Genomic DNA, 24,803 nt, shown 5'->3' on the forward strand with positions numbered 1-24,803 from the left:
TCCCATGCCCACCAACTTGTAAGTGGAGTTTGCATCAATCGATCAAAAAAAGGATTGGAATTCTATATATATATATATTAGGGCTGTCAGTCGATTACAAATATTTAAATCGCATGATTGTTCATAGTTAATCGCGATTAATCGCACATTTTTGATCTGTTCTAAATGTACCTTAGAGGAATATTTTTCAAGTTTTTAATACTCTTATCAACATATGAGTGGACAAATATGCTTTATGCTAATGTTTATTGTCATTTGAACAATGACAAATATTCTCATGAATATTAAACACAACAACCTCTGAACATTACAAATATTCGCCTCAATTCAACCTCATTCAATAATACAATATAAATGGTGTGTGTGTGTGTGATGGATCGTTGGAGCTATGTGCAACTCAAGGCATATGCTTGAACGGGAGCTGCAATCATGTTACACGCACTATCCGTGCAGAGTGTGCTGACTTGTCGTACAATGTCCCACTGTCTGGCTTCCTGCATAAAGTCAAGTGCTCGGCGTAGTTGTGGCGAAATGTCGCTCCTCTGTTTTCATTTAAACAGCTCCTTATATCCGTTAGCTCAGCTAGCTAGCACCAGATGCTAACAACAACAATACACGTAAGGTCTCTCTCCCTCGCTCGGGCCACACATACTACACACACCCTCCCGGTCCTCCCAATAGCCAGTCGGTGCCTGCCGGTGAGCGTGGAAGTGTGGTCTGCCGCAAGCGGACGGCAGGAGCGGGGCTGTCAGCATCAGCTTGTAGATGGTATTTTAAACTCAACCCAGTCTCACGGCATTTCGTGTTCACCAACATGACTTTTAATCTATTGATTCGTGTTCACCAACACGATTTGCCCCTTTTTTTCGTGTTGCACAGCACGATTTTAAAAGCAATGTATTTCTACTGGTAATGTGTTTCGTGCCTGCAGGCTGCAGCACGTCTTTTTCTCCGGTCGGGTCGAGGAAGACCGGAAGCTGTGTGGTTCATAAAAACATGTTCTTACTCAATATCAAGCCACAGTTATTGCTTTTATTTTAAATCATATAATTTCGGACTTTTGTTGCTGTCTGTGAGGAAAATAAATGGGGCTCAGAGCCTCAGGATACTGAAATCTGTATTTTTTAAATCTTTTTTTCCTTCTAATTTGTTATTCTTTTCAAAATAACACACTGTTATTTACTCACCAATAACACACAATTATCCTTGCTTTTATTTATTGGTTTAATTCCATAATCTCGGGCTTTTTTGGCGTCCGTCAGGAACTGAATTTCAAAATAAATATAACCGGAAACAGACGTAGGCATTTCGAGCGATTACTCAAGATCCTCAGCTATGGTTTTAAGCTCGCTGATTGGATGTGTTAACCGCAATGCATGCTGGGATTTGGTGTTTATATTATATGGAATCCGGAAAACATTTTAAAAGAATAAAATAATACTTAATTCCGAGTGCTCTTGCTTTTCTCTTTGAAAGTCATCACATAACGGCATTGTAATACACGGTTCGGCTGCATTGTATATTACAGATCTGCCGTAGTTCTTTATTTAGAGAGCCCTGATGAGAAGACTTTTGGAAAAACTGGAAGAAATGCCGCCGAAACTGAATACTTGACGTGGATCATAAATATATCAACAATTAAACAACATCTTCAATTTCTCTTCACACAATACGTCTCCTTGCAGTATCAACACTAATTCGGCTGACTTTTACATTTGATCTAATTCATAGATAGGTTATATTTACACCATAACGGTGCACGTGTAGCGCCAGGAAAAGGGAGTCGGAGGCGGTGTATTCAGAACGGAGTTCCACTCTTTATTATCCATTAAATATAGAGAGGTCAACACATCGTCTGCTCTGCTTAATGAGCTAGCAGGAATGGAGGCTAACTCTCCAGGTGTTCCCACTAAAGGGTCCGTGTGGCAACACAATAAGAGAGGTGAATTATGTCCCATAACGTGTCACCACACAAGCCCCCCCAGAATTCACGTGTAAACAAAATCCGTATGGCGGGGAGGAACAATCCGCCTGCCCCCACGAGACCTGCGCACCGGAGTCGGTACAGCGACCTCCGCCCGTGCGGCCCCTGACAGAGGAGGGACCGGAACAACAGGTCCACACTCCCTGACAGGAATCAAAGCCGGCGGCCGAGCCAGCACCACCGGCCGGTCCACGTCCAAGTGAGCAGCCTTCACCCGGTCAACCGAGACGTGCTCAGCCTTACCGCCCATGTCGGCCACCAGGTGTTTTTCACCGTGTTCCAAAACCCGGAAAGGTCCGTCGTAAGGGGGCTGCAGGGGGCCTCTGTGTGCGTCGTGACGGATGAAGACGTGCCCAGCTGAGCGTAGCTCCGCGGGAACTTGAGACTCTGGCGCACCGTGCTGAGTAGTCGGGACTGGAGCGAAAGCCTCCGCCGCGTCACGCAGAAAAACTCGCTGGGCCGTGGCAGACCAGGGAGCTGATGCATTTGGGAGGAAATCCCCCGGAACTCTCAGCGGCTGACCGTAGACCATCTCCGCTGTAGAACACTGCAGATCTTCCTTAGGTGCGGTCCTCAGGCCCAGCATCACCCAGGGCAGCTTGTCGACCCAGTTACCGTCCGTAAGGCCGGCCTTGAGGGACGCCTTGAGGGACGCCTTCATGGAGCGATGAAAGCGCTCGCAGAGGCCGTTAGCCTGAGGGTGGTAAGCGGTAGTCCTGTGCAGCTTGACCCCCAAACCGCTTGCCACAGCGTTCCAGAGCTCGGACGTGAACTGAGAGCCCCTGTCTGAGGAAATGTCTGACGGGGTGCCAAAACGACAAACCCACGTTGCAATGAAGGCCCGGGCAACGTCTGCGGCTGATGTCGAAACGAGCGGAACTGCCTACGGCCAACGGGTCGTTCTGTCCACCATGGTGAGGAGGTAGGAAAACCCCTGAGAGGAAGGCAACGGACCAACCAGGTCAATGTTGACGTGATCAAACCTCCTCTCAGGCACCAGGAAACGCTCCAACGGGGCCTTCGTGTGGCGGTGCACCTTAGCACGTTGACAAGCCACGCACTCCCTGGCCCAAGTCCTCACATCCTTTTTCAGCCCATGCCAGACGAACTTCGCGGCCACCAAGCGCACCGAAGGTTTAACGCCGGGGTGTGATAGGCCGTGCACCGCTTCGAACACAGAGCGCCTCCAGCTGGCAGGGACGACAGGCCGCGCCAGGCCCGTGGAAATGTCACACAGGAGGGTAATGCCCGCGTCGCCGAACACTACGTCCTCCAAGCGCAGCCCCGCGCCCTCCACCTTCAGAGCCTGGACGCCGGGATCTGTGACCTGGTCCGCCGCCATGCGAGTATAGTCCAGGCCCAACTGGACGGCACCGATGACGACTCTGGAGAGGCAATCAGCAACCAGGTTCGACTTGCCAGCCACGTGCTTAATGTCCGTAGTGAACTCTGATATGTAGGAAAGCTGCCGCTGCTGACGTGCCGACCAAGGCTCCGCCACTTTTGACATGGCGAAGGTGAGCGGCTTGTGGTCGACAAACGCCGTAAATTCACGGCCTTCCAGCATGAAACGGAAGTGCCGCACGGCCAAATAAAGTCCAAGGAGCTCTCGGTCAAAGGCGCTGTACCTGCGTTCTCTGGGCGTCAGCTGGCGGCTGAAAAAGGCGAGCGGCTGCCAAGCGCCCTCCACCCACTGCTCGTGCACTGCGCCGACCGCGTAGTCCGACGCGTCCGTGGTGATGGAAATGGGAGCCGTAGATGATGGGTGTGCCAGCAAAGCCGCCTGAGCCAACGCGGTCTTGACCTCAGCAAAAGCGACGTCCGCCTCTGCTGTCCAGTCGATCGCCTGGACGGGGGTCTTGCCTTTCAACGCTTCATACAGCGGCCGCATGATGTGTGCGGCCCGGGCGATGAAACGGTGGTAGAAGGTCACCATCCCCAGAAACTCACGGAGCGACCGGGCTGTGAGCGGGCGAGGAAAAGCCGCAACAGCCTCCACCTTCGCTGGCAGAGGTGTCGCACCGCCCTTGGTGACGCGGTGCCCCAGGAAATCAATGTCAGACACCCCGAACTGGCACTTTGCCGGATTGATGATTAATCCGTGTTCGTTGAGCCGTGTGAAAAGGGCTCGGAGGTGGGACAGGTGCTCCTGCACTGAAGCGCTGGCGACGAGTATGTCGTCGAGGTAGACAAACACAAACGGCAGGTCCCGCAGTACCGAATCCATCAGGCGCTGGAACGTCTGAGCGGCATTCTTGAGCCCAAAAGGCATCCGCAGGAACTCAAAAAGTCCAAAAGGCGTTATCACTGCCGTCTTGGGAATGTCCAGGGGGTGCATGGGCACCTGGTGGTATCCACGCACCAGGTCCACCTTGGAAAACACCCCTGTACCGGCCAGATGCGCCGAAAAGTCCTGAATGTGCGGCACTGGATAGCGGTCAGGCGTAGTGGCGTCGTTGAGTCGGCGGTAATCCCCGCACGGGCGTAACCCGCCGTTCGGTTTGGGGACGACGTGCAGGGGGGAAGCCCAAGGACTGTCAGAGCGGCGGACAATGCCCAGGCGCTCCATGGTTGCAAACTCCGCCCTCGCCACAGCCAGCTTAGAAGGGTTCAACCGCCGGGCCCTGGCGTAGACAGGAGGCCCCTCGGTAGTGACGTGGTGCTCCATGCCATGCTTAGTGGTAAGCGCAGAGAAGGTGGGCAGCGACAGGTCTGGAAACTCGGCCAACAGTCTGAGAAACGTGTCTGCCCCTGACAGCGAGACCGACAGCCCGTCGTACGCTGCGCTGCCAAGTGTGCACACGAGGGAAGAAAACGGCGAGGCATCAATCAAACGCCAATTCTTAACGTCCACTAAGAGTCCATGAGCACACAAAAAATCCGCTCCGAGGAGGGGAAAAGAAATGTCCGCTGTCACGAAATCCCAGCTGAAACGCTGTCCTCCGATGCACAAACACATAGGCCTCACGCCGTACGTGCGAATGGGACCGCCGTTAGCCGTCGTCAATCGCGGTCCGTGCCCTCCCCGGGTGACGTCTTCACTCGACGCGGGAACTACGCTCCGTTGAGCGCCCGTGTCACACAGAAACAGGCTCCCCGAAACGCTGTCGCTGACGAAGAGGAGCCTGCACGTGCCGCCGACGCTCAGGGCCACTACCGAGCGCCGGCCCCTCCGTTTCCCGGGGGTTTGTAGCTGCACGGAGCGATGCATCTCTTCGCCCTTTTCCCGAAACGTGCGTGGTAAGAGCACTCTCCGGTGTCTCCACGCCGGCTTGCCACAGCCGGGTCCGGCCCGCCACAGCCGGGTCCGGCCCCCGCCATGCTGTCTTGACTGCAGATGGGCTGCTGCGCGTCGCGGCTAACGTCTCTGCACCGGGCTGTTGTGTAGCCAGGAAAAAACGATCCGCTTCCTCAGCCAAGGCATGCGGCTCCGTGACAGGCGTGTTGGCCAGCGCCGTCTGGACCCGGGGAGGCAAGTGACGCAGGAAAATCTCCGTGAATAAAATCCGGGGATCTTCCCCCCCTAGCAGATTTAGCATTTTCTCCATTAGCTGAGATGGCTTGCTGTCTCCCAGGCCTTGAATGTCAAGTAACTGGCGGGCCCTCTCCTTAGCAGATAAGCTAAATGTCTTAAGGAGAAGGGCCTTAATCGCCTCATATTTGCCATGATGTGGGGGGGCTGCGATGAATCCCACCAACCTGGACGACGTAGAGCAGCCCAGCGCTGCTACCACATGGTAGTATTTCAGGTCCCCGTCACGGACCTGTCGGCAGGCGAAGTGCGCCTCCACATGTGCGAACCATGCCTCCGCGGCGTGCTCCCAGAATTCCGGCAGCTTTACGAAAACATCGCGTTCAGCCATGCTCGTTAATTTTGCGGAAACTTTCTCGGAAACGTCAGGGTCACCAGTATAGCGCCAGGAAAAGGGAGTTGGAGGCGGTGTATTCAGAACGGAGTTCCACTCTTTATTATCCATTAAATATAGAGAGGTCAACACATCGTCTGCTCTGCTTAATGAGCTAGCAGGAATGGATGCCAACTCTCCAGGTGTTCCCACTAAAGGGTCCGTGTGGCAACACAATAAGAGAGGTGAATTATGTCCCATAACGTGTCACCACACACGGCTGATATAAAAGGACTGTAGTTTTTAAAGATATTACTGATTTTCTTTGAATGTAAGAATGTAAATACTGAGTCTGAAATAGTATAGCAATATGCTGTAAAATGATGTGAAAGCATGCATAAAACTATACATCTTCAGATGTTGTACATACACACTAATAATACAAAGTTATTATGGCTGTGTGCACCTTGTGTGCACCTCCTAGTGGTTAAAGCACATTATTGAATTATTGTTTGTATGTGTTATATTTGATTACAAAAATATTAAGAGTACATACTTTCATAGGGGGAAAGTATAAATATAGAAATATAGAATATAAAAATCAAGAAGATACTATAAGTGATCTCTACAATAAAACAGTTTAGTGCAGGATGTACAAAGATATTAATAGGAGGAGGTGCAACACAGAAAAACGGATTAACCTTTATTTAAACATTAAATAACAGATTAAGGTCTTTGGGGGTATCTATCTACAGATAAATATTAAGCCTGACAAAGTACTTAACGTCTAATATATTGCTTTCCTGCCATGTTAACTATGTTGAAGCACTTATTTTAACTGATATTATACACATTAATTATACTCTTATGTAGATAGAATAAGAAATGTGCAGAATATGACAGTTTAACGGTGGAGGTACACACATATTGATAGATGTCTTGTAATGCACTGTTGAGGAACCTGTGACCCAAGTTTTTCATGCATTGCATAACTACACTGTAGTTGTGTATATGATATGTCAATAAACCTTTGAAAATCTTGAAAGGGATGTGCAAAATAGCCATAATATATAGTCTTTAATGAACTGTTAGTAGAGAATAACGAGTAATTAATATACTTTATTACTCGTTTCCATTCATGTCAATTGCAGATACATGTTTAGTCTTCTCAAGCACCAACTATCAAATATCTCTCCTGATTGTTGGCACTTGACAATCACCTTGCCTGAATTTTACTCAGGTCACGTGTAACTAAAGTCTGATTTAAGGGTTGTTTATATTTCACATAATTAATCAGAATTACAAAGTAACAATGAGCTGTCATGTGGGTATATATTAATGCTGCGCATTATGGACACAAGCGATTTTCACCCATTTATTAATTATATGTTTTACATTTGATAACAACAATGTGTTTAATACTGGCAACTTCTAATTGTGGGAAAAACGAAAACGTTCAGTAGAGACGTCCCATAGAACATTTTGCGAAACACAATAGCCAGCATGTGTAGTTCTGGGGGGGCGTTCGATTCCAGTTTTGGATAGGCTGGCGTGGTTTCGTTCCATTTCACACAGCTGTTTGACGCTCTGCGTAACCTTACGGGACTGTAGTCCTAAACGATAGCTGGGGATTATGGGTAGTGTAGTGTCTTCGGCCATCCTAAACTCAGAAATGTTGACAATCGCAATGATGCTCGAAATGTCCCTTATAGGCCTACGTCTGTTTCCGGTTATTTTTATTTTGAAATTCAGTTCCTGACGAACGCCAAAAAAGCCAGAGATAATGGAATTAAACCAATAAATAAAAGCAAGGATAATTGTGTGTTATTGGTGAGTAAATAACAGTGTGTTATTTTGAAAAGAATAACAAATTAGAAGGAAAAAATATTTAAAAATACAGATTTCAGTATCCTGAGGCTCTGAGCCCCATTTATTTTCCTCACAGACGGCAACAAAAGTCAGAAATTATACGATTTAAAATAAAAGCAATAATTGTGGCTTGATATTGAGTAAGAACATGTTTTTATTAACCACACAGCTTCCGGTCTCCCACGACCCGACCGGAGAAAAAGACGTGCTGCAGGCAGTAGAAATACATTGCTTTTAAAATCGTGCTGTGCAACACGAAAAAAAGGGGCAAATCGTGTTGGTGAACACGAATCAATAGATTCAAAGTCGTGTTGGTGAACACGAAATGCCGTGAGACTGGGTTGTTTAAACTAGATGCGCTCTGAAACTACGGGGCGGCCGAGGAAAAAAAATACACATGCGTTAACATGTTATATTGACAGGCAGCCCTAATATATATATTGATAATTCTTCAAGTTTGAGAATTTGTTTGGGAAAATATTGCAAAAAATAACTAGCGTGAATACAAAGCTAGGTTAAATGTTAAATCTCTTTTGCCACGTTTTTAGCGACTGCCTTTTTTAATAAAAGCTGTGGGGGTTATTTACTGCCACTTTCAACAAGTTTTAATCTCCTTAAACATTTGTCAAACCGAGACCCTGATTCTGGTGTTTAAACAATACATTAATAAAACAATTATAATAATAACGTTGAGACAAAGGGACCACAAGTATAACAATGCTAAATTATATTTAAGTTTTAGGACTTTAAACCTTATCTGGTATTCTGATTCTTTTGCATGAATACCTGCTTGTCCTACCTTTATATCAGTTTAGTTTCAGTATCTTTACATTTTGTGCAAAATTGAAGAAGACTTGAATATTTCTGCTAATCACATGCCATCATGGAAGCCCATAAGGGAACACATGGGGAACATTATAATATGTTGCTATGGTTAAGGTGCTGTCCCGAACAATGATTTATAATATATCCCTTTATGATGTAACTACCATCAAATAAGGTTTTAAATATAATGTATGTGATTGATGGTATTTTTGATAGAACGCAGAAAAAGAGACTTGTTTCAGTGTGTGCACGCATCCTCTTAAATCACACACACTCACAGCATGGTGCGGATGAAGACACCGTCCGCTCATGTGTCTCGTCCTCCAGGCTTTAAAGTGAGGGGCACTGCTGCTTCTGTCACCACCTTCCAAAGGAAACCGCTCACAAACACGCTCGGGTCATGTGACGACGCGGCCGCTCCCAAACAGAAAGACCCTAACAGCCTATAAACACTCTCACAGCGCTGACTTCACATGTCAAAAAGAGTCTGGGAAACACCACACAGTTACGAGTTCACCTTTTATTTAGTCTTTTTTGAAATGTACAAAACTTGATCAATAAAATCTGCACTGTAAAACACCCAAATTGATATGAAAAACAGATCGATATATATTAAAAAAAAAAAACGTTCAGGCCCTGAGTGAATTCATAGGACAGAGACACAGATACACCTGTCAGGACAAACCTGGAGCACAGAAATCATTGCTGAGTCTTTATTTTACCTCTGGTGCGTCTTTTCTCTTTTTCTCACAGCCGAGGCTTGATCTGCAGCCTTTTCTCTGCGGAGGAAAAACAGGAAATGAGTAATGGCAGGAGGATACAAGATGTGTGTATCCGACTCTTATCTTCTGTGTGTTGAATTCTGCTGAAACCCTGAGTGATGACATCTCAGCTGATGAGTAAATGAGGAAGAGGTGTATGGAGGTGTGTGTACAGGAAATGTGTGTCTGCGTGTGAGGTCGCAATCTGGCAGTGATACATTGCGCCTAAGCTAATTTATGCAAAGTGAAGAGGAGCTTGTTTGGCTGAGTTCCACCTTTAATGAGGCTCTGGGCGGCGCAGTGTGTAAGTGAAGCAGCAGAGTATCATCAGTATTACTTAAGAGCTCAAACTATGCAGACAAACTGAGAGGAGGGACGACAAAATGATCATACCTGTGTGTCACAGGGAGAGCATGTAAAGTAAACATGAAGACATGCTGCAGCCCGCCAGATAAGTCCATTTAGACCAGTTCATATCGTTAAAGCCACGACTTAAAGGGGCCCTTTTATACTTTTTGCTTACCTGTAGTGTTTAGGTTTTTGTGCATGTAAATGGTCTGCAAAGGCTAAAATACAAAAGTTCTCTCCAGAGGGAGTTTTCTCCCAAACGCTCCCGCCCCCCTGCCTGAAATGACTCTTTTGTTTACTTCCGTTACATAATGACATCACTATGTATGTAACACTCGCTTCTATTGGCTAGCACTCCAACAAATTGTAGGCTAAGTGGCGGGACATCTCTATGCGGTTGACCAATCACAACAGAGCAGGCAAGCTAACCAATCAGAGCAGACTGGGCTCTGGTTTCAGACAGAGGGTGAAAAGAGGAGCTGCAGTATGAGAAAAATATGGACCGTTTTGAACATCAAAGGGTGTAAACTTGTCACAATAGAGGAATAAAATCCCCAAATTAAGCCTGAACATTAGCATAATACGCCCCCTTTAAAATATATATTATTTTCCATGACTAAAACACGATGATGCTGACCGTGTTCCTTTGGCAACATGCAATATTGTTGCGACTTTTTGAGCTAGACTGGATTAGTTAGACTGAGATGTTCAAAATAATCTCATAATCAGCGATGTTCCGAAAAGAAACACTTCCCTTTTCTGACTCATAATAATTGCATTCTGCGGGAAGGTGTTAATGACAAAAACAGGTTAGAAAAGGAATAATGACGTACATATTCATTGCAGGAAAAATACACCCCTGGTTTGTAAAGTCCTTAAAATATAAATAAAATATATTAAAGTTCACATGTCATGGCCATTTCCACTGATCATAATTCCATTGTTGAGGTCTACTAGAATAGATTTATACTGTGCAATTTTCCAAACTCAGATTGGTTTTGCATACAGCATCTCTGTAAAGTATGTGTATTCACTCTCTCCACTAAACGGCTCGCTGCAGCTCTTGCCCCCCCCCTCCCTGTGAGCCCAGTGTGCTCCGATTGGTCGGGACGTTGTGAATCACGCTGAGCTCCGTGGAGGTATGATTTCCTTGTTTAGCGATACACAGCGAAACACAGCCAAACTCACCCTGAGCACACACAAAGTCACAGCCGAAGTAAAAACAATAAGTGTGGCTTGATATTGAGAAAGAAAAAGGTTGATAAACGCTGTGAGAATGGGTCTGCAGAGAGAATTTCGCCGCGATCCCAACTGTCTGTTATCAGCCTGTAGCCAGGGAGGAGAGATCAGCAGAGCTGCATGCACTGAGTGTGTGAGGAAGTCCGTGGATTGGTCAATTTGGACCAATCAGCGGGGGCTTAACGTAACGGCTCCACGGATTGGTCCATTTCGTTCCGGGGACGACATGACATCATGATGTCCCCGGAAGAATCAAATGGACAGTGACGTATCTCCAACGAGGCGTTTTGGGGAGGTATTTTCTGTTTTACTCCCTACATGGTGTACTTTGAGGGTTTTGACTCTGCACACCGTTTACATGCATACAAACCTTCATAAACACACAAGGGGACGGGTAATAACCGGAAAAGCATGACATGTGACCTTTAATAAAACATACAAGTCTAACACTATGTTTGACGCTGCCATCCGTTAGCTCTTTGCTGCTTCTTACATCTACACTAAGTAAATAACACAAGTATCACATTTAACTGGTAACTTATATACGTATATAATAAATGCTTTCCATTCCTGAAAAGTTAGCTAGCAATTTCCAAGGATGTGTTAGAACCACGCCAAGAGCCACGAGCAGCTGCAAAAAACTTAGATGTGAGCAGGACATCCTTCCAAACCCACTGGATAGTGACATGAAGCATACACACTTAAATGCAAAAACATAAACTAAAACAACTCTTGAGGACACAAGAGAGACATTTTCATTTATGTGTGCACTGTGTGTGTGACTGGGGAAAGTCGGAGGTCAAGATGATTCGGGCCAGGTCAAAGCTCCTGCTCGTTTCCAAGCAGAAGAGACTAAATATAAAATCATGAAAGAGAAGGAGGATTATCTAGGAATGGAAAAGTAAGAGTGACAAATCTTTAAAAAATGTTTTAAAGATGATTTCCTCTAAAGGTTTTTCTTCTTTAAATTCTTAGTGTCCTCATTTAGAAGCTGATAAGGTTTGGAAATACCTGTGTATGTTAAGACATAATGAAGTATAGAACAATTCATTTACTCATTAACCTATTAACTGTCCAAATCTCATAACTAACTGCAGTTGAGATGAGATTGATGATCCTCCTCCAGCTTTCCACAAAGGCATTTAAAAATCTACCGTGTCTCTTGGGACATTTTAATTGTATTCTTCAAATAAAAACACATCTGTTGTCTTTTTTTCCCCCGAGATAAAATATAATATTATTACTCCGATAGCTTGACCACATAAACCTTATTTATTTGAGCAAATCCTACAAAAGCGACTGAAGAAAAACATTTTCTAATTATATTTCTAAATATTACAATATTGATAACTGAAGTGTTTGGTAAAGTAGTGCGTGGTATAACCGGTTACATTCATGTGAAAGGGATACCATTTGTCCTTGCGAGCCAGCATGTGTGTATCTATGTCAGTGTGTGCATGTGTCCAGCAATCAGGGGCAGGTGGATGGTCGTGCCTGGTGGGAGGATGAGGGGGGGTTGGGGGAGGAAGAGGTTTGAAGAGGGGAGGGTTCCCTTTCTCCTAATCCTCTATCTGTCATGTCTGTCAACAGAGAGCTCAGCTGTGCCTCGGGCCAGCCTAAAACCTAAATATTATTACCTCTGAGCATTATTACTCCTCCCCTGAGCATCATCACACTCCACAGCGCGGCTCTGATCATCATTATCTGTCTGCAGCGCAGACGAAACACCACTCCCCATTCTCACGGACTCTGTGAATGATCCTGGGGCTTTCAGGACAAACATGATCCTTCCACAAAACGTCTCCGGACAATTACACTCCACACTCGGCACTCTGACACTGAGTGAAGCAGTTAGTCCTCTTAAGGAACATCCCATTTGTTGACAACCTACATGTTCTTTTTCCATAATTCCTATCAATTCAAAACATGTATTTGCCAATTCTGTAAATGTAAAATTCAAACATGGTCAGAATTGGCAGTTTATATTAATCTCAACTATTATATTCCTTTTAATCGAGTTGAGAGGGATGTTTCTCAGAACTATTAGTCGCTGATGTCATAAACATACCCTAAATATTTCTGATTAACAAAATCTGGTAAAGAAGATGGAATTGAGTGCTTTTGTAATATCAGTAATAATCCCCACTGCACAGGAAATACATGTGTGAACAACAATTGTATGTAGGGTAGGATAAAGTTGAATTCATTTAACAAAGAAAATGTCAAAGTTGGCCTGATTGTTTTTGCGTACACCTTGGGACAATCTGAGGCGGTCTATGGTTTGTGGGGTCATGTGTTTCGGTCACCTTTAACCTGTGAGGTCTCAGACAGCAGCGTGACCGGGGCATCAGCATCCTCTGGAGAGCTGGAGAGGGAGATGAAAGAGGGCAGTGCCAGAGGACCTTTGGTGGGCGTCCCTGGATCTCCCTGAGAGTCCTGAGGGATGACCACAGACAGGCGGGGCCTAGGAAAAAAGGAAAAACAAAAGAAAACAACTAATTAAACAGGATGTTAAAAGATACTAAAGATATTTGTATTGATCTCTTTTTGTACTTTTCTTCTTCTCTTATGTTGGCTATGTAGATACAGCTAAATGAAAATGGAAAAACTATTGACCAAAATGTGAACATGTATGTATAATAAAACTGAAAGAAAAAAATAAAGAAAAAAGATACTACCGCTGGCCAATTTCAATCGATAATTTAGACTAGGGAAAATAAACATCCGCAATACATACTTGGGTGTTTATTTTATGACACTTTGTTTAGTTGCCACTGTAGAATGTTCTTAAATGTACTTAGTAAGAATTAGATAATGCGTCATTTGTACATTTTAACCAAACATTTCAGAGAATGTGTAATTTCTCCAAATGTAAGTATGTTTTAGGCTGGTATATAATAGTTCTTTATTCCTACCCTTTTTTACCCGTTTCGACCTGCAAAATGTTATAATACTTATCTTTCAGGAACATTTGTTAAAAAACAGTATTTTTCTCGTACTCTGAGCCATCCAATGTTTGCATTTCTATTCTAACAATAAAAGCAATGCCTCATTTGCAAAACTTGTAACAAAACAACATTATTGTCTTTAGGTAAGTAAACAACTGAATACGTTTAATGGTGGTATCTTGTGAATAAAGTGTTTACCCTATTCCCCTCCAGCGCTTCACCTTAAACGTATTCAATTCATTTCAATTATAATTCTCGCCAATTATGAGTGATATCTGTAAACTCTGCCTCCCTCACCTCTTAGCCGGCTCCTTGTTCCGGCCTCTCTTGGCCGCGGTGCTGGAGCTGTTGCTGGCACTTCTCTTGGCTCGTTGGCGGTGCTGCAGTTTGCAGCGGGCTCCTCGAGGGCAGGATCCCGACTTAGAGAAGTCCGGACACACCAGAGTGTGTTTCTTCTTACACTGGGGGTTAGAGACGGGCACATTTAGACACAAAGCCACAGGTTAGTCTTGTTTCAGCTAATACTCAAACGTATGGCTGGAAGCTGCTTGTGCTAAGTTAATAACCTTTTTTCCCAAGACCATTTGCAACCAACAGAACAAGTGTGCTCTTATAATCATAAAACGTAAATAGATTGCATTTATATATTGGCCTTCCAGTTTGTGTCACCTCTAGACACTTTCTCTAAAACTCACACAAGTTGGCCATGCCATTGGGAGCAACTTGGAGTGAAGCATCTTGCCTCAGGAGACTTGGGCTAGGGGTAGAACCACCAACTTCTGTTTGGTTGACAACTGCTCTACTTCCTGAGCAACAGCCACCCTTCATGCCCCTTTGTGATATAATAACATCATTGGTTTCATCATAACAAGGATGGAGTGCAGCACTTTTAAGTCACAGATCTAAACACTAAATAAAAGATACAGGCGTTGGGCGATTAGACAATGATATGGTACTGTTGTCTTGGGGGGATTTTGAGCACTTTCCCTTGCTAATTTAATGGTGTGACTCTAAAGAATGAGTTAACTGCTTTACGTCAGCTGGCCCAGAAATCAAACAGAGTGTGGCGAAAGGTCTGGCTCCGTGAAACTATGCCTGTTCTACAAAGAGGAAGGCAACAGAAGACGGAGAAACCAGGGAAACACAGGGAGTAGAGCCGTCACATCTTTAAATAAAAAAATAGTTGAATTAAGGGTTAAGGGTTTCGCCCGGAGAAAACGTTGGGAATTCTTGGGAAACAGGGAAGGACTAATCCAAATAATTTAACAGTTTGTGGCGTATTCTAAGACGCATTAACATTTAAGCTAGTCATTGGTGTACAGTTGTATTTTTTTTGTTAAAGATGAAAAATTGTATGAATATTTCACACACACCCACGTGAAACTCAGGGCAATGGTTGGTTTAAAAGTTTTAACAACGCCCGACCCAACCTTTTAGAACGATGTTCTTGACCATAAAAAACATTCCCTCAAAGAGGGTGATGATCTCATCCCACTAAGTGTCCTACTTGTGTGACTGTTTTTGGAAACGAAGGACATAACCTGATTAGGTATTTGAGATTTGGTTTCCTCGTATTCCATCCATTCTTTTGTAAGTTTCTACTTTCAAAAGATACTCTTTCAGTCACCCTGTCCTTTAACATGCACATTGAGGAAAGCGGGTCACTGTTGGCGTCATTCTGGCGAGTATTGTGCGCATGAGAGATTGAGCTTTCACATGCATGTTTGCAACTTGAGTGTATGACAGTGTAATACGGGTGTAAATTGGTAGCTTCATTCTCCACGAGATCCGATCCCTCCCATCTGTCAGAAAAGCTAATTATATTCACTCTGGGGTGCAGGCTGCGAGGAGTGTGTGTGTGTGTCTGTGTGTGTGCAGGGGTGAGGAGTGTGGTACTGGGGCGCAGATTGGTCCTGAAATAGAGTGTGTATCGGGGGATGTGTGCGTGTTTAAAGGATCTGGAGATCGATTTTCTGGGACACCGTGGACTCTTAGTAAACTCTCTCTGGGGCCCAGCAGCCCTGACTCACTGCCACCAGAGCCCCTCTCAGGGTCCTCACACCTGTGTTTCTGCACCCCTGGGTGCCAGGAAGTCCCAGGGTCAGCTCGTGGCCAAATGTTTCTCTGGATCATCTTATAGGGCTGCGGATTTTGACACTACATTTCGCTCCCTAAATCAGACCTCATGCCGGTGTCGATTTTATAATTGATGTCCGACATAGCTACTGAGCCTGTCAGTCCAACACAGGGCTAAGAAATACGCTAATGTTTATTATTTTCCTGTATTAATCGTCATATTTTTCTTAATATATAAAAAGATAGTTTTCAAAGAAGCAAAAATTCTGATCCGATACCGCGATCCGTCTTTGGATATCTGCCAACACCAATATAATTCTGAAACCAAATAAATCGTAAATAGGATTCATCTTAACAGTAACATTTAGTAGCGTAATAACATAACGTTAGATTTAACTTATGCTTCAAAAGTCATAAAGATACAAAGTCAGAACAGCAAGAAACCTGCATGTACATAAGCTTCAAATTGCAATGGGCGACGGTGACGTAAGTGCGATATCCGATGAGTTCTGTTAACGGTTCATTACTGTTTTTTAAAGTTACAGTTCCTGTGTCACTTTATATTTCCATATAGGATAAATGTGATCCTGGCTTTTACTCACAAGCGACCTGTACAACTTGATCTGCTGTGATACTGATGCTTTACCTCCACTCAGGTGCAATTAAAAAAAAAGCATTTACTGGCCCCAGGTACAAGTAATGAAAAATCTAAATATTCCAACTGATTCTGTGATCAAAAACTCTATATTTATTCATTTAATTTATTAATTGCAAGCTGTGTCCTTGACATTATTATAAAATCATCTTTAAGTCATGTATGGCTTTAAGATAAATCAATGAATATTAACACACGTTGCTGTTTTTATAAAATTGCACACTTTCAAAGATGGATGTCTTGTAGTGAATACAAACTGGGATCTCAGTATTGCGCTTCTCATTATTCTGATAACCATGCAGTCCAATGTGTCGCGGTACGACCTCACAATTCTGAAAGCAACTTTGCAAATCTTAAAACTGACTGTTATGATTAGCAACAACAGGAGTGCGTATCATACTTATTCATCAAAATCGTGCAGAGAATGCTGCTGCTATGCGGAAACCTAAAATATTCACTTTAATGTTGATGTGCACCTTTACATTTTTTACTTTAAAAGATGTATGCGTTCTATTCAACAGATAAGGGAACAGGAGTTCACAAAGCTGAAGCACTTTGAGTGTGAGAAACAAATTGTAAGAGAAATTGACTGTAAAAGCTCAGTCCTCTCCCTACATCTCCATTCATCCTCATTTTCATAAAAAGAGAGAGAGCAGCTGGGAAATGGGAGGAAAAAGCTAAAGTGGACAGAACATCTTTATCCCACACCAAGTTAACAATTTTCCACTTGATTTAAAGAATGCTGGGATGTCTCTGGGGCCTATTAGAGAGCTCTCTGCTGTGCCAAAACCAGGAGGAGTCAGCACATTTACGACGAGACAGAGAATGAGCAAAAGAAGCAAGAAAGGAAGAGGGAAGGAGGGAGGGAGGGAGATAGAAAAGACAGTAACATAAAAAATTGACATCACATGCATTTACATCTTGGGCATTAAGCCGACACTCTCGTCTGAAGCAACTTCCAGTGGGTTCAATAGAACAATAAATGAGTTCAGGTTGCTCGAGCAGCAACAAAGAGATGGTAATGTTAAGAAAATGAAAGTTCACACTCAGTAGATCTTAGGTCGTGTTCAGACTGATATTAGCATTGCATCAAAAAAGGCAGCCTCCTCATTCATTTCAATGAGACAGCTATTGATGCATGGGAATTGGACACAGATGCCGCTGGTGAATTATTAGCACCAGAGTTATGTAAAATCTTCCCGAACCCAACAAAGTTTTACTTCAGGTAGCTAGAATTGGGGACGAGGGTGGATTATAAATCAGAGACCCGTAAACAATTCCGACCTTTAGCAGTCTGTTTTTTGTTCTTAGTTTCAGAGGTTGTAAATACTTGCTAATGCAACGCTGCTTAGGATAACATGACCGTGGCTAAGGAGGATCAAGGGAATTCTTGTAGTCATATCATTCCACAAAAATTATTTTTGTCGATTTAACATCATTTTTATATTTGAGCACCAAACTTTGGATTCATGATGGCTAAACTGTACTAGGGTTGCCAGAAACTGACCATGATCAAAATCGATTATTCGGCAGCCCTGGCGAATAATAATCGATTATTCGACCAGCACGCAGGCTTCCTCCAAGTTTACAGTAAAACAAACTGGTGGTGTGACCAATGACCATTTACAATTATTAATACTATTACTAGTATATATATATATATATATATATATATATATATATATATATATATATATATAGTGGTTGAAAACTAAGCCAGAAAAAAAAAAAAAAGAAAACATAAAAAAAAAAAATATATATATATATATATAAATAAAATCGATTTTTAAAAATAATATTCGATTATGGAGACTGTAGCGAATAATCGAATAATCGCTGGCATCCCTAAACTGTACCCAAAACAGAAAAGAAAAATCAGTGCAAGAGAAGGAAAGAGGTCAAAAGACAGAGCGTTGGATGTCAGAGAAATCGACAGAAGAAGACAGACAGGAAGTAAACACTAAAGGAACACAGTATGGGCTCTGGTGTTGTCTAAAGACTGGTTAATGGAACAGAAAATGTGAGCAGACTTGGACTGCAACAGAAAACTTCAATCAGTGACATTGCTGTCGCTGCAGTTCAAGCAGTTGGCACGCGGCGGAATGGACTATTTTTTTAATACAATCATTTCTAAGTCAATAAAATCCTTTTTAATCAATATTGTGAGTCAAGACATTGGAGTATTTAGTATGTGGCCGCGTAATAGGCTTTGCGTTGGGCTCAATGATCAGTGTTCTTTTTTCATTGATGACCGTAGAATAGCTTTTGCGGCAATAAACATCTATTGTAATGTACTTAATATTCATTGAACATGTAACTGAAATTGTAATACAGCCTATTTATGTCATTGTTGGACAAAGTTGACTCGCCTACATAGTAAATCTAAATAATTGTACACATAGTGTAAGAAAATAAAAAGAAGGGTAATGATAATGTGAGGTTTAATAGGAAGCGGGCATATTGTTTCCTGTATGTGAATGTGAAAAGGGGTGTTTAAGTACAGCCCTGGAAATGAAGAGACCACTCCAAATGTTTCTTAAATCTCAATCTCTACATGTATGGCATCCATAACAATCCAGTGTTTGTGGAATTTCAAAACAGAGAAATTATGTTAGTAGTTCATAGAATAAAATAGAAAAATGTACATTTTACTCAAGGACATACCTATAAATAGTCAAACCTGATCATTTTGCAGTGGTCTCTTAATTATCCAGAGCTGTGTATCATAGAAATTAGCGGGCTTTCAAATAACAGGGACAATATGAATGGCTGGAGTAACTCTCAGTTATGCATGTGCACTTACAGAACAATATTTTGTTTAAACAAGGTTCTTTATTGTCAAACTGCCTACAATTGAAAATATGTATTTCAAAAAATGAAGAAGGCCCTGTGACATTTCTATTTGAGGGGTCCAATTAAGATAAACTGCTTTAAGAAGAGTGAAAACTACAGATTCATTTGGCTAAACAGCCACTCTGACAGCTCTCTATTCCCGTTTCAACATGCTGAATCAGTCGAATGGCCATTGATAAAATCCATTAAGAGATGACTATGGCCAAAACTATGGATGGCAGTTGGCCACAGACGCTCTTTGATGGCTGACTGTCGGCTTATCGTGTCAAAAACTATAAGAGAAAATGGACCTGATACCGGAGCCCCATTTGAGTAAATTGGAAAATTGGAAATAATTAAAAAACAGCATGAAAATGTATGCTGTGAAGTAAAAAAAGAAAAAGAAAAAAGGGACAATTAGGATACCAGAGATGGATCCCGGGAGGTGGAGGGTGAGCGTGAGACAAAGCCAGGAGGAGGATGGAGGCGAGGAGCAGACTTAACCCCTGAGCTGCCGGAGTGTCTGCCTGGCCCATAGTGCCATCCTCAGCAGTTTTCCCATCTATAATTACTGCCTGCTATCCATCATAGAGCCACCAGAGCCTCACAGCACAGCGCTCCATAAACACACACGCAAACATACACACACAGGGGGGAAAATCACAGACCTAAGCACTTCAGCTAATAGAATAAATATTAATATCCCTTTTCTTTTCTATACCCTCATTTCCCCATGCACTATTTAAATGAGGTCTGACAGTGTGAAAAAGCATCTGTTTCACACTCCGCGCTCCAAAAACAAGCGGGGAAAGGGGGGAGACAAAGGGAGGTGAAAACCCAAGAGGGGGAGGAGTGGAGTGTGTGCTTGAGGTGGCCACAGGGACAGTGTGTTTGTGTGTGTCGGGGGGGGGGGGTCATGTGTAGGTGGTTCTCTGTTACCCATCAGGCCCACAATGTGTCACTCAGACACTACAGTTATGCCATTATGGACCACCACCCTCTGCAGCTGTTGCTGCCTGTGTACATGTGTGTGTGCTTGTGTGCGTGTGTGTGTGTGTGTGTGTGTGTGTGTGCGGGGAGGATTGGTTACCAAACCACTTGTTTACCTAAGCCTCAGTTAAACTTCAGTGGAACTGTATACGTGTTGTACAATATAATTATACGTTCAAATGAAGACAGCTTAGACGAATAATTGTACTTTAAGTGTTGGCATCTACGCAGCGCTAAATACAGCTCGGAAACACTTTCTATGAAACCCATGAATATAATGCATCAGAGACATACCCATAATGTTTTATAATCTGGATTTAGAACTGTTTAATACTAATTTTGAGAACTAATATGTAATATATGCTTTATGACAACAATTTAAACGACTCATAAAGTCAAGTATCATTATACTCCACAATTTCTGGTCACACGGATATGTTTTTGCAAGCAACATAGTGAATTATACAAAAATAAATACAATATAATCCCTTTATAATGTATTTTAATAATTACAATGATGCATTAAAGTGTGTTTTATAAGTCGCTTTTTAAGTGATCATAAAATAATTTCACTTTTGTGTGTTCTGCACACTGCAGAAAAAGTGCTACAAAATATCATAAAACGTCACCGTCAACTCACTTAACCTTTATACAGTCAATATGAATATTTATGATTATAATGTGTTCATCACCAGTGTTTTTAAGTGTAATTATATAGTTCTATAAATGGAACAAAATGCATTGTGAACATGGGCGTAACAGAAAGTGTTAACTAAGATCCTAGTGAGGTCAAACCAATAGACATTGTATAACGAGAGCGGAAGCAGTCACGTGTATTTCATTATACCACAGCGATACAGGTGACGACAGTCTAACTGGTTCAACACGTGTCAGCTGACCAGTGTCCAAGACCCCGCTGTGACCTGGACTGAGCGCCGGTCAGATGGTGAACAGGTGTGTGCACTTGGAATAGAGGGAGATGTGAAAGCCTTCTTTATGTGGTGCTTTGAACTTGCTTTTTTGTTAGCAGAGCATCTTCTACATTGACACATGTGACAACAGGAGGGTACCCTGTGACATCTTTCTCATATGAATGGGTTATACTATATAATGGAACTAGATTGTTATTGAGCAGTTTAGAAGAGGGACTTTTTTCTTTGTAACAAACTTCACCCACAAACTCACAACAAAACAATTGATAGAATTGGTTGATTGTAAGTTTTTTGCTCTGGTCATGCCTGGATAAAGAAATGCTCATAAAGTAATGTCACATTGAGCCTGCCTCAGATGGAATGTTTCTGGTGTGTTGTGTGCTACCTTCTCTCCTTCAGGACAGTAGCCTTTCACAAAGTCCTCACACACTTCGGCTTTTCGGGACACGTAGACGTGGCTGTAGGGACAGTCGCTGTTGTTACAGATTCCCTTCAGGAAGTAGGAACACACCGGCATCTGGAGAGTCAAACACATTTATGTAACCAATCTAAGGCTGGAAAATGTTTCATATTACTTGACCAAGAGAGTGTGAAAAGAGGTATTCTATCAACAATTACAAACATTCTACTACATGAATCGTTAAATAATAACATAGACCGACACAGAGACGAACATGGGGGAATATGAGTAGATTCTTTTTTAGATATGTCAAAATAAAATAACTGATCTGTTATATGGAGGGGCTGAAGTGTCTTCCAGATTATTGGCAAAATGTCGAATAAATTAAAATGTGGGCATCAATCTGGATCAGACAGAATCAAGTATATTGATCCTGAGCATTCTTCCTCAAAAACAGACATTAAATTGAGATTAAGAAAGTTTCCTGGTAAAAAGTCTGACACCCAAAGTTGGGCCAATAAAGAAAAAGGTTAAAATGGTTTTGTATCATAGAGAAGCTTACACAAATAAATCAGTAAAAAACATTGTTGCTATTTTTTTTCTTCTTTTTAATCTTCAATTTTCCATTTTACTTTTATCTTCCATGACCGTCTTCCTTAATTTGTCCAATTAGAAAGTAGCCGATGTAAATACAAATAACCCACAGAAAGCAGTGTTAAATGTGACATGAGATTATACAAGTTTGTTAACAGACATGCTGTTCTAAAAACGCCGTCATGTAGAGTTCAGACGTGTCCCGTGTGCCAAGCAATATGTCACGCTGAGCAGTTAAATGACCTTAATTGCAGTTGACAGCAGCAGAGTCAGAGTGAATGTGTGTCTTGACAGCATGTGCGCAGTGTGTGTGTGAGCGCGTGCGTGCGTGCGTGTGTGTGTGTGTGGGCAGAGAGATCTACTTGTTGGTGTGCAAGGGCGAGCCTAGTGGATGCCGGTCTAAATATACCTCTGAAGGGGATTCGGTGAAGAAGTTAGGGGGTGTTGGGGAGTTTGGGGGGGGGGACTTAGGGAGGCGGAGTGTGAGAGGGACTCCACCTTGGTGGGACGGGATCAGTTTAACCTAATTAACTGCAACAGAAATATGTATCCAGGCTGCATCTCGTCCAGCTCTCATGATGTGTTTATGGGCTCTCGATGTGTGCACAGACTGGGCAAGTGGTCCCAGAGAGGAGGGGGGGGGGGGGGGGGTGCAGGATTCAACATTCGGGCTCACCTATCCACACTAGTGCCCAGATTGGGTTCGGAGGGCTGCCGGGTGCATAACCTTGCACCCCCCCCCCCCTTTGAGTTCACCTCACTTCTCCCTAGGAACCCCATACAGTCCTGTTTAAGGGTTCCACATGTAATAAGAGCGGGAGTATCCTCTGGAGGGATGGGCCAAAGGGTGAGGGGTTGGGGGGCGCTGTAGGAGAGGTGGCATTACAAATTACAAACAGACAGCTGGGCTCTCAGCTCTTACAGGCCGCAGTGTGTGACAGCCAACACAGGTGCAGGGCATTGTGAGTGTGTTTGGAGGGTGAGGCAGAGCATCTGTTGTAGGGTTGTTTGTCTTAAGGGGGTAAAGAAGTTAAAGAGAGCTTTCCCTTTTTGAGTAGCTACACTTTCATCTACCCTTGGGTGACCAGTTGTCCAATATTTCCGGTAGGCGGGTAGGGTCCCCCTTTTTTAAACAGTGTGTGTGTGTGTGTGTGTATATATATATATATATATATATATATATATTATAATAATAACAATTCAAACATGTGTCAGCTACATAACAAATATAACAGTTGTTGAGTGTGGGAAGTGTCCAGGATTCCACAAAAAGCTCTTTTTAAATGTTATGTGTGCACCTTCTGGGTATCATAGTGCAGTGCATTTTGCCATGCTTCCCATTGGGACGCATTTATGAATTATTATGAATATAAAATTAGCACATGTTATTACAGAAGTATGCACATTGAGAGAGAATTAGAGAACACTGCTGTCGAAAGAGCACAACCAAAAGGTAGGAAGTGTCACGTACACCCTTACTGTTTGACTGTTTTGCTTTTTGTATTGCCTGTTCAATAGCTGTAAACTATTTCCAAAGTCACTTGTTTGGTACCCATCTTTTAAGTCACCCTTCACCAGTTTATTACAGTATAACAGTTTAGATGGTCAAATCTTAAGTACCAAAATAATTGCCATTTTTTTTAAAGTACATAGATCATAACATTTAATATGTTTTTAATTTTAGAAATCTGCTTCAGAAGTGTTAAACGCACACAATAAGCATGCACTTCAGTGGTTTGATATTGTAAAAAGAAGAAGTTCAAATGATAAACAGATCAGGGTCACTGTGAAATGGTATTAATAATTTAAGTATTCCAACTTACAAATATTATCATTGTTTATTATTATGGCAATTTAATTAATAATCGTACATTAGCTTGTCGAAAATGTGAATCATTATTTCCAGAGCCCAAGTAGACCTTTCCAAAATTAACAAATCTTGTGGAAGTTTGAATTTGCAATCAAAATTAATCTTTTTATCAACTGAATAAATGTCGTCATATTTATATGCAGCCATGTCACCTAAGATTGACTGAGTTGCTGATTCTACCACAGGTCTGCGCTGAAGATAATGTTCCATGTTGATTTATGTGCAAACCAGAGCGAGACCGATCTGTGGTAACTTACACTCTTGCCACTTTGTTTTCAGCAATGTTCACTCGTAGATAAAAAGGAGTTGACGAGGCAGAACAAGCAATTACGCATCCTGCTGGGGTGTAGATCCCAAAAAATGACAAGCTCTAACCTTTAGTATGTTCCCATACCCAAAAGACCCCCCCCCCCCCCATTAATAATAATATAATACTAGCTTTGATTTATATAGCGCCTTTCAAGGGACCCAAGGTCGCTTTACAAGTAATAGGGCAAAAACAAACATAACAAAACAAAAGTCAGACAGACAAACCAACAGATCGATTTAGGGGCCGAAAGCCTTGGCAAACAGATGGGACTTGAGGGACCTTTTGAAGGCGTCAAGTGTGGGGATGTTGCGAATCTCCGCAGGGT

General features: G+C 42.9%; 1 protein-coding gene across 1 annotated transcript in view; it reads right to left on the bottom strand.

The window, feature by feature from the left end:
- Positions 1-9,028: 9,028 nt before the first annotated feature.
- zc3h3 (zinc finger CCCH-type containing 3) overlaps positions 9,029-24,803 on the bottom strand; it is a 90,211-nt gene continuing 74,436 nt past the window's right edge. The window contains exons 9-12 of the mRNA XM_034081691.1: positions 21,690-21,821; positions 14,117-14,280; positions 13,178-13,335; positions 9,029-9,302 (exon numbers count right to left, since the gene is read on the bottom strand). Of these exons, the coding sequence (XP_033937582.1) occupies positions 9,271-9,302; positions 13,178-13,335; positions 14,117-14,280; positions 21,690-21,821 (486 nt within the window). The 3' untranslated portion in view covers positions 9,029-9,270. The remainder of the gene's footprint in view (positions 9,303-13,177; positions 13,336-14,116; positions 14,281-21,689; positions 21,822-24,803) is intronic.

This window comes from Pseudochaenichthys georgianus, chromosome 4 (genome assembly GCF_902827115.2).
Source record: "Pseudochaenichthys georgianus chromosome 4, fPseGeo1.2, whole genome shotgun sequence".
Classification (NCBI taxonomy): domain Eukaryota; kingdom Metazoa; phylum Chordata; class Actinopteri; order Perciformes; family Channichthyidae; genus Pseudochaenichthys; species Pseudochaenichthys georgianus.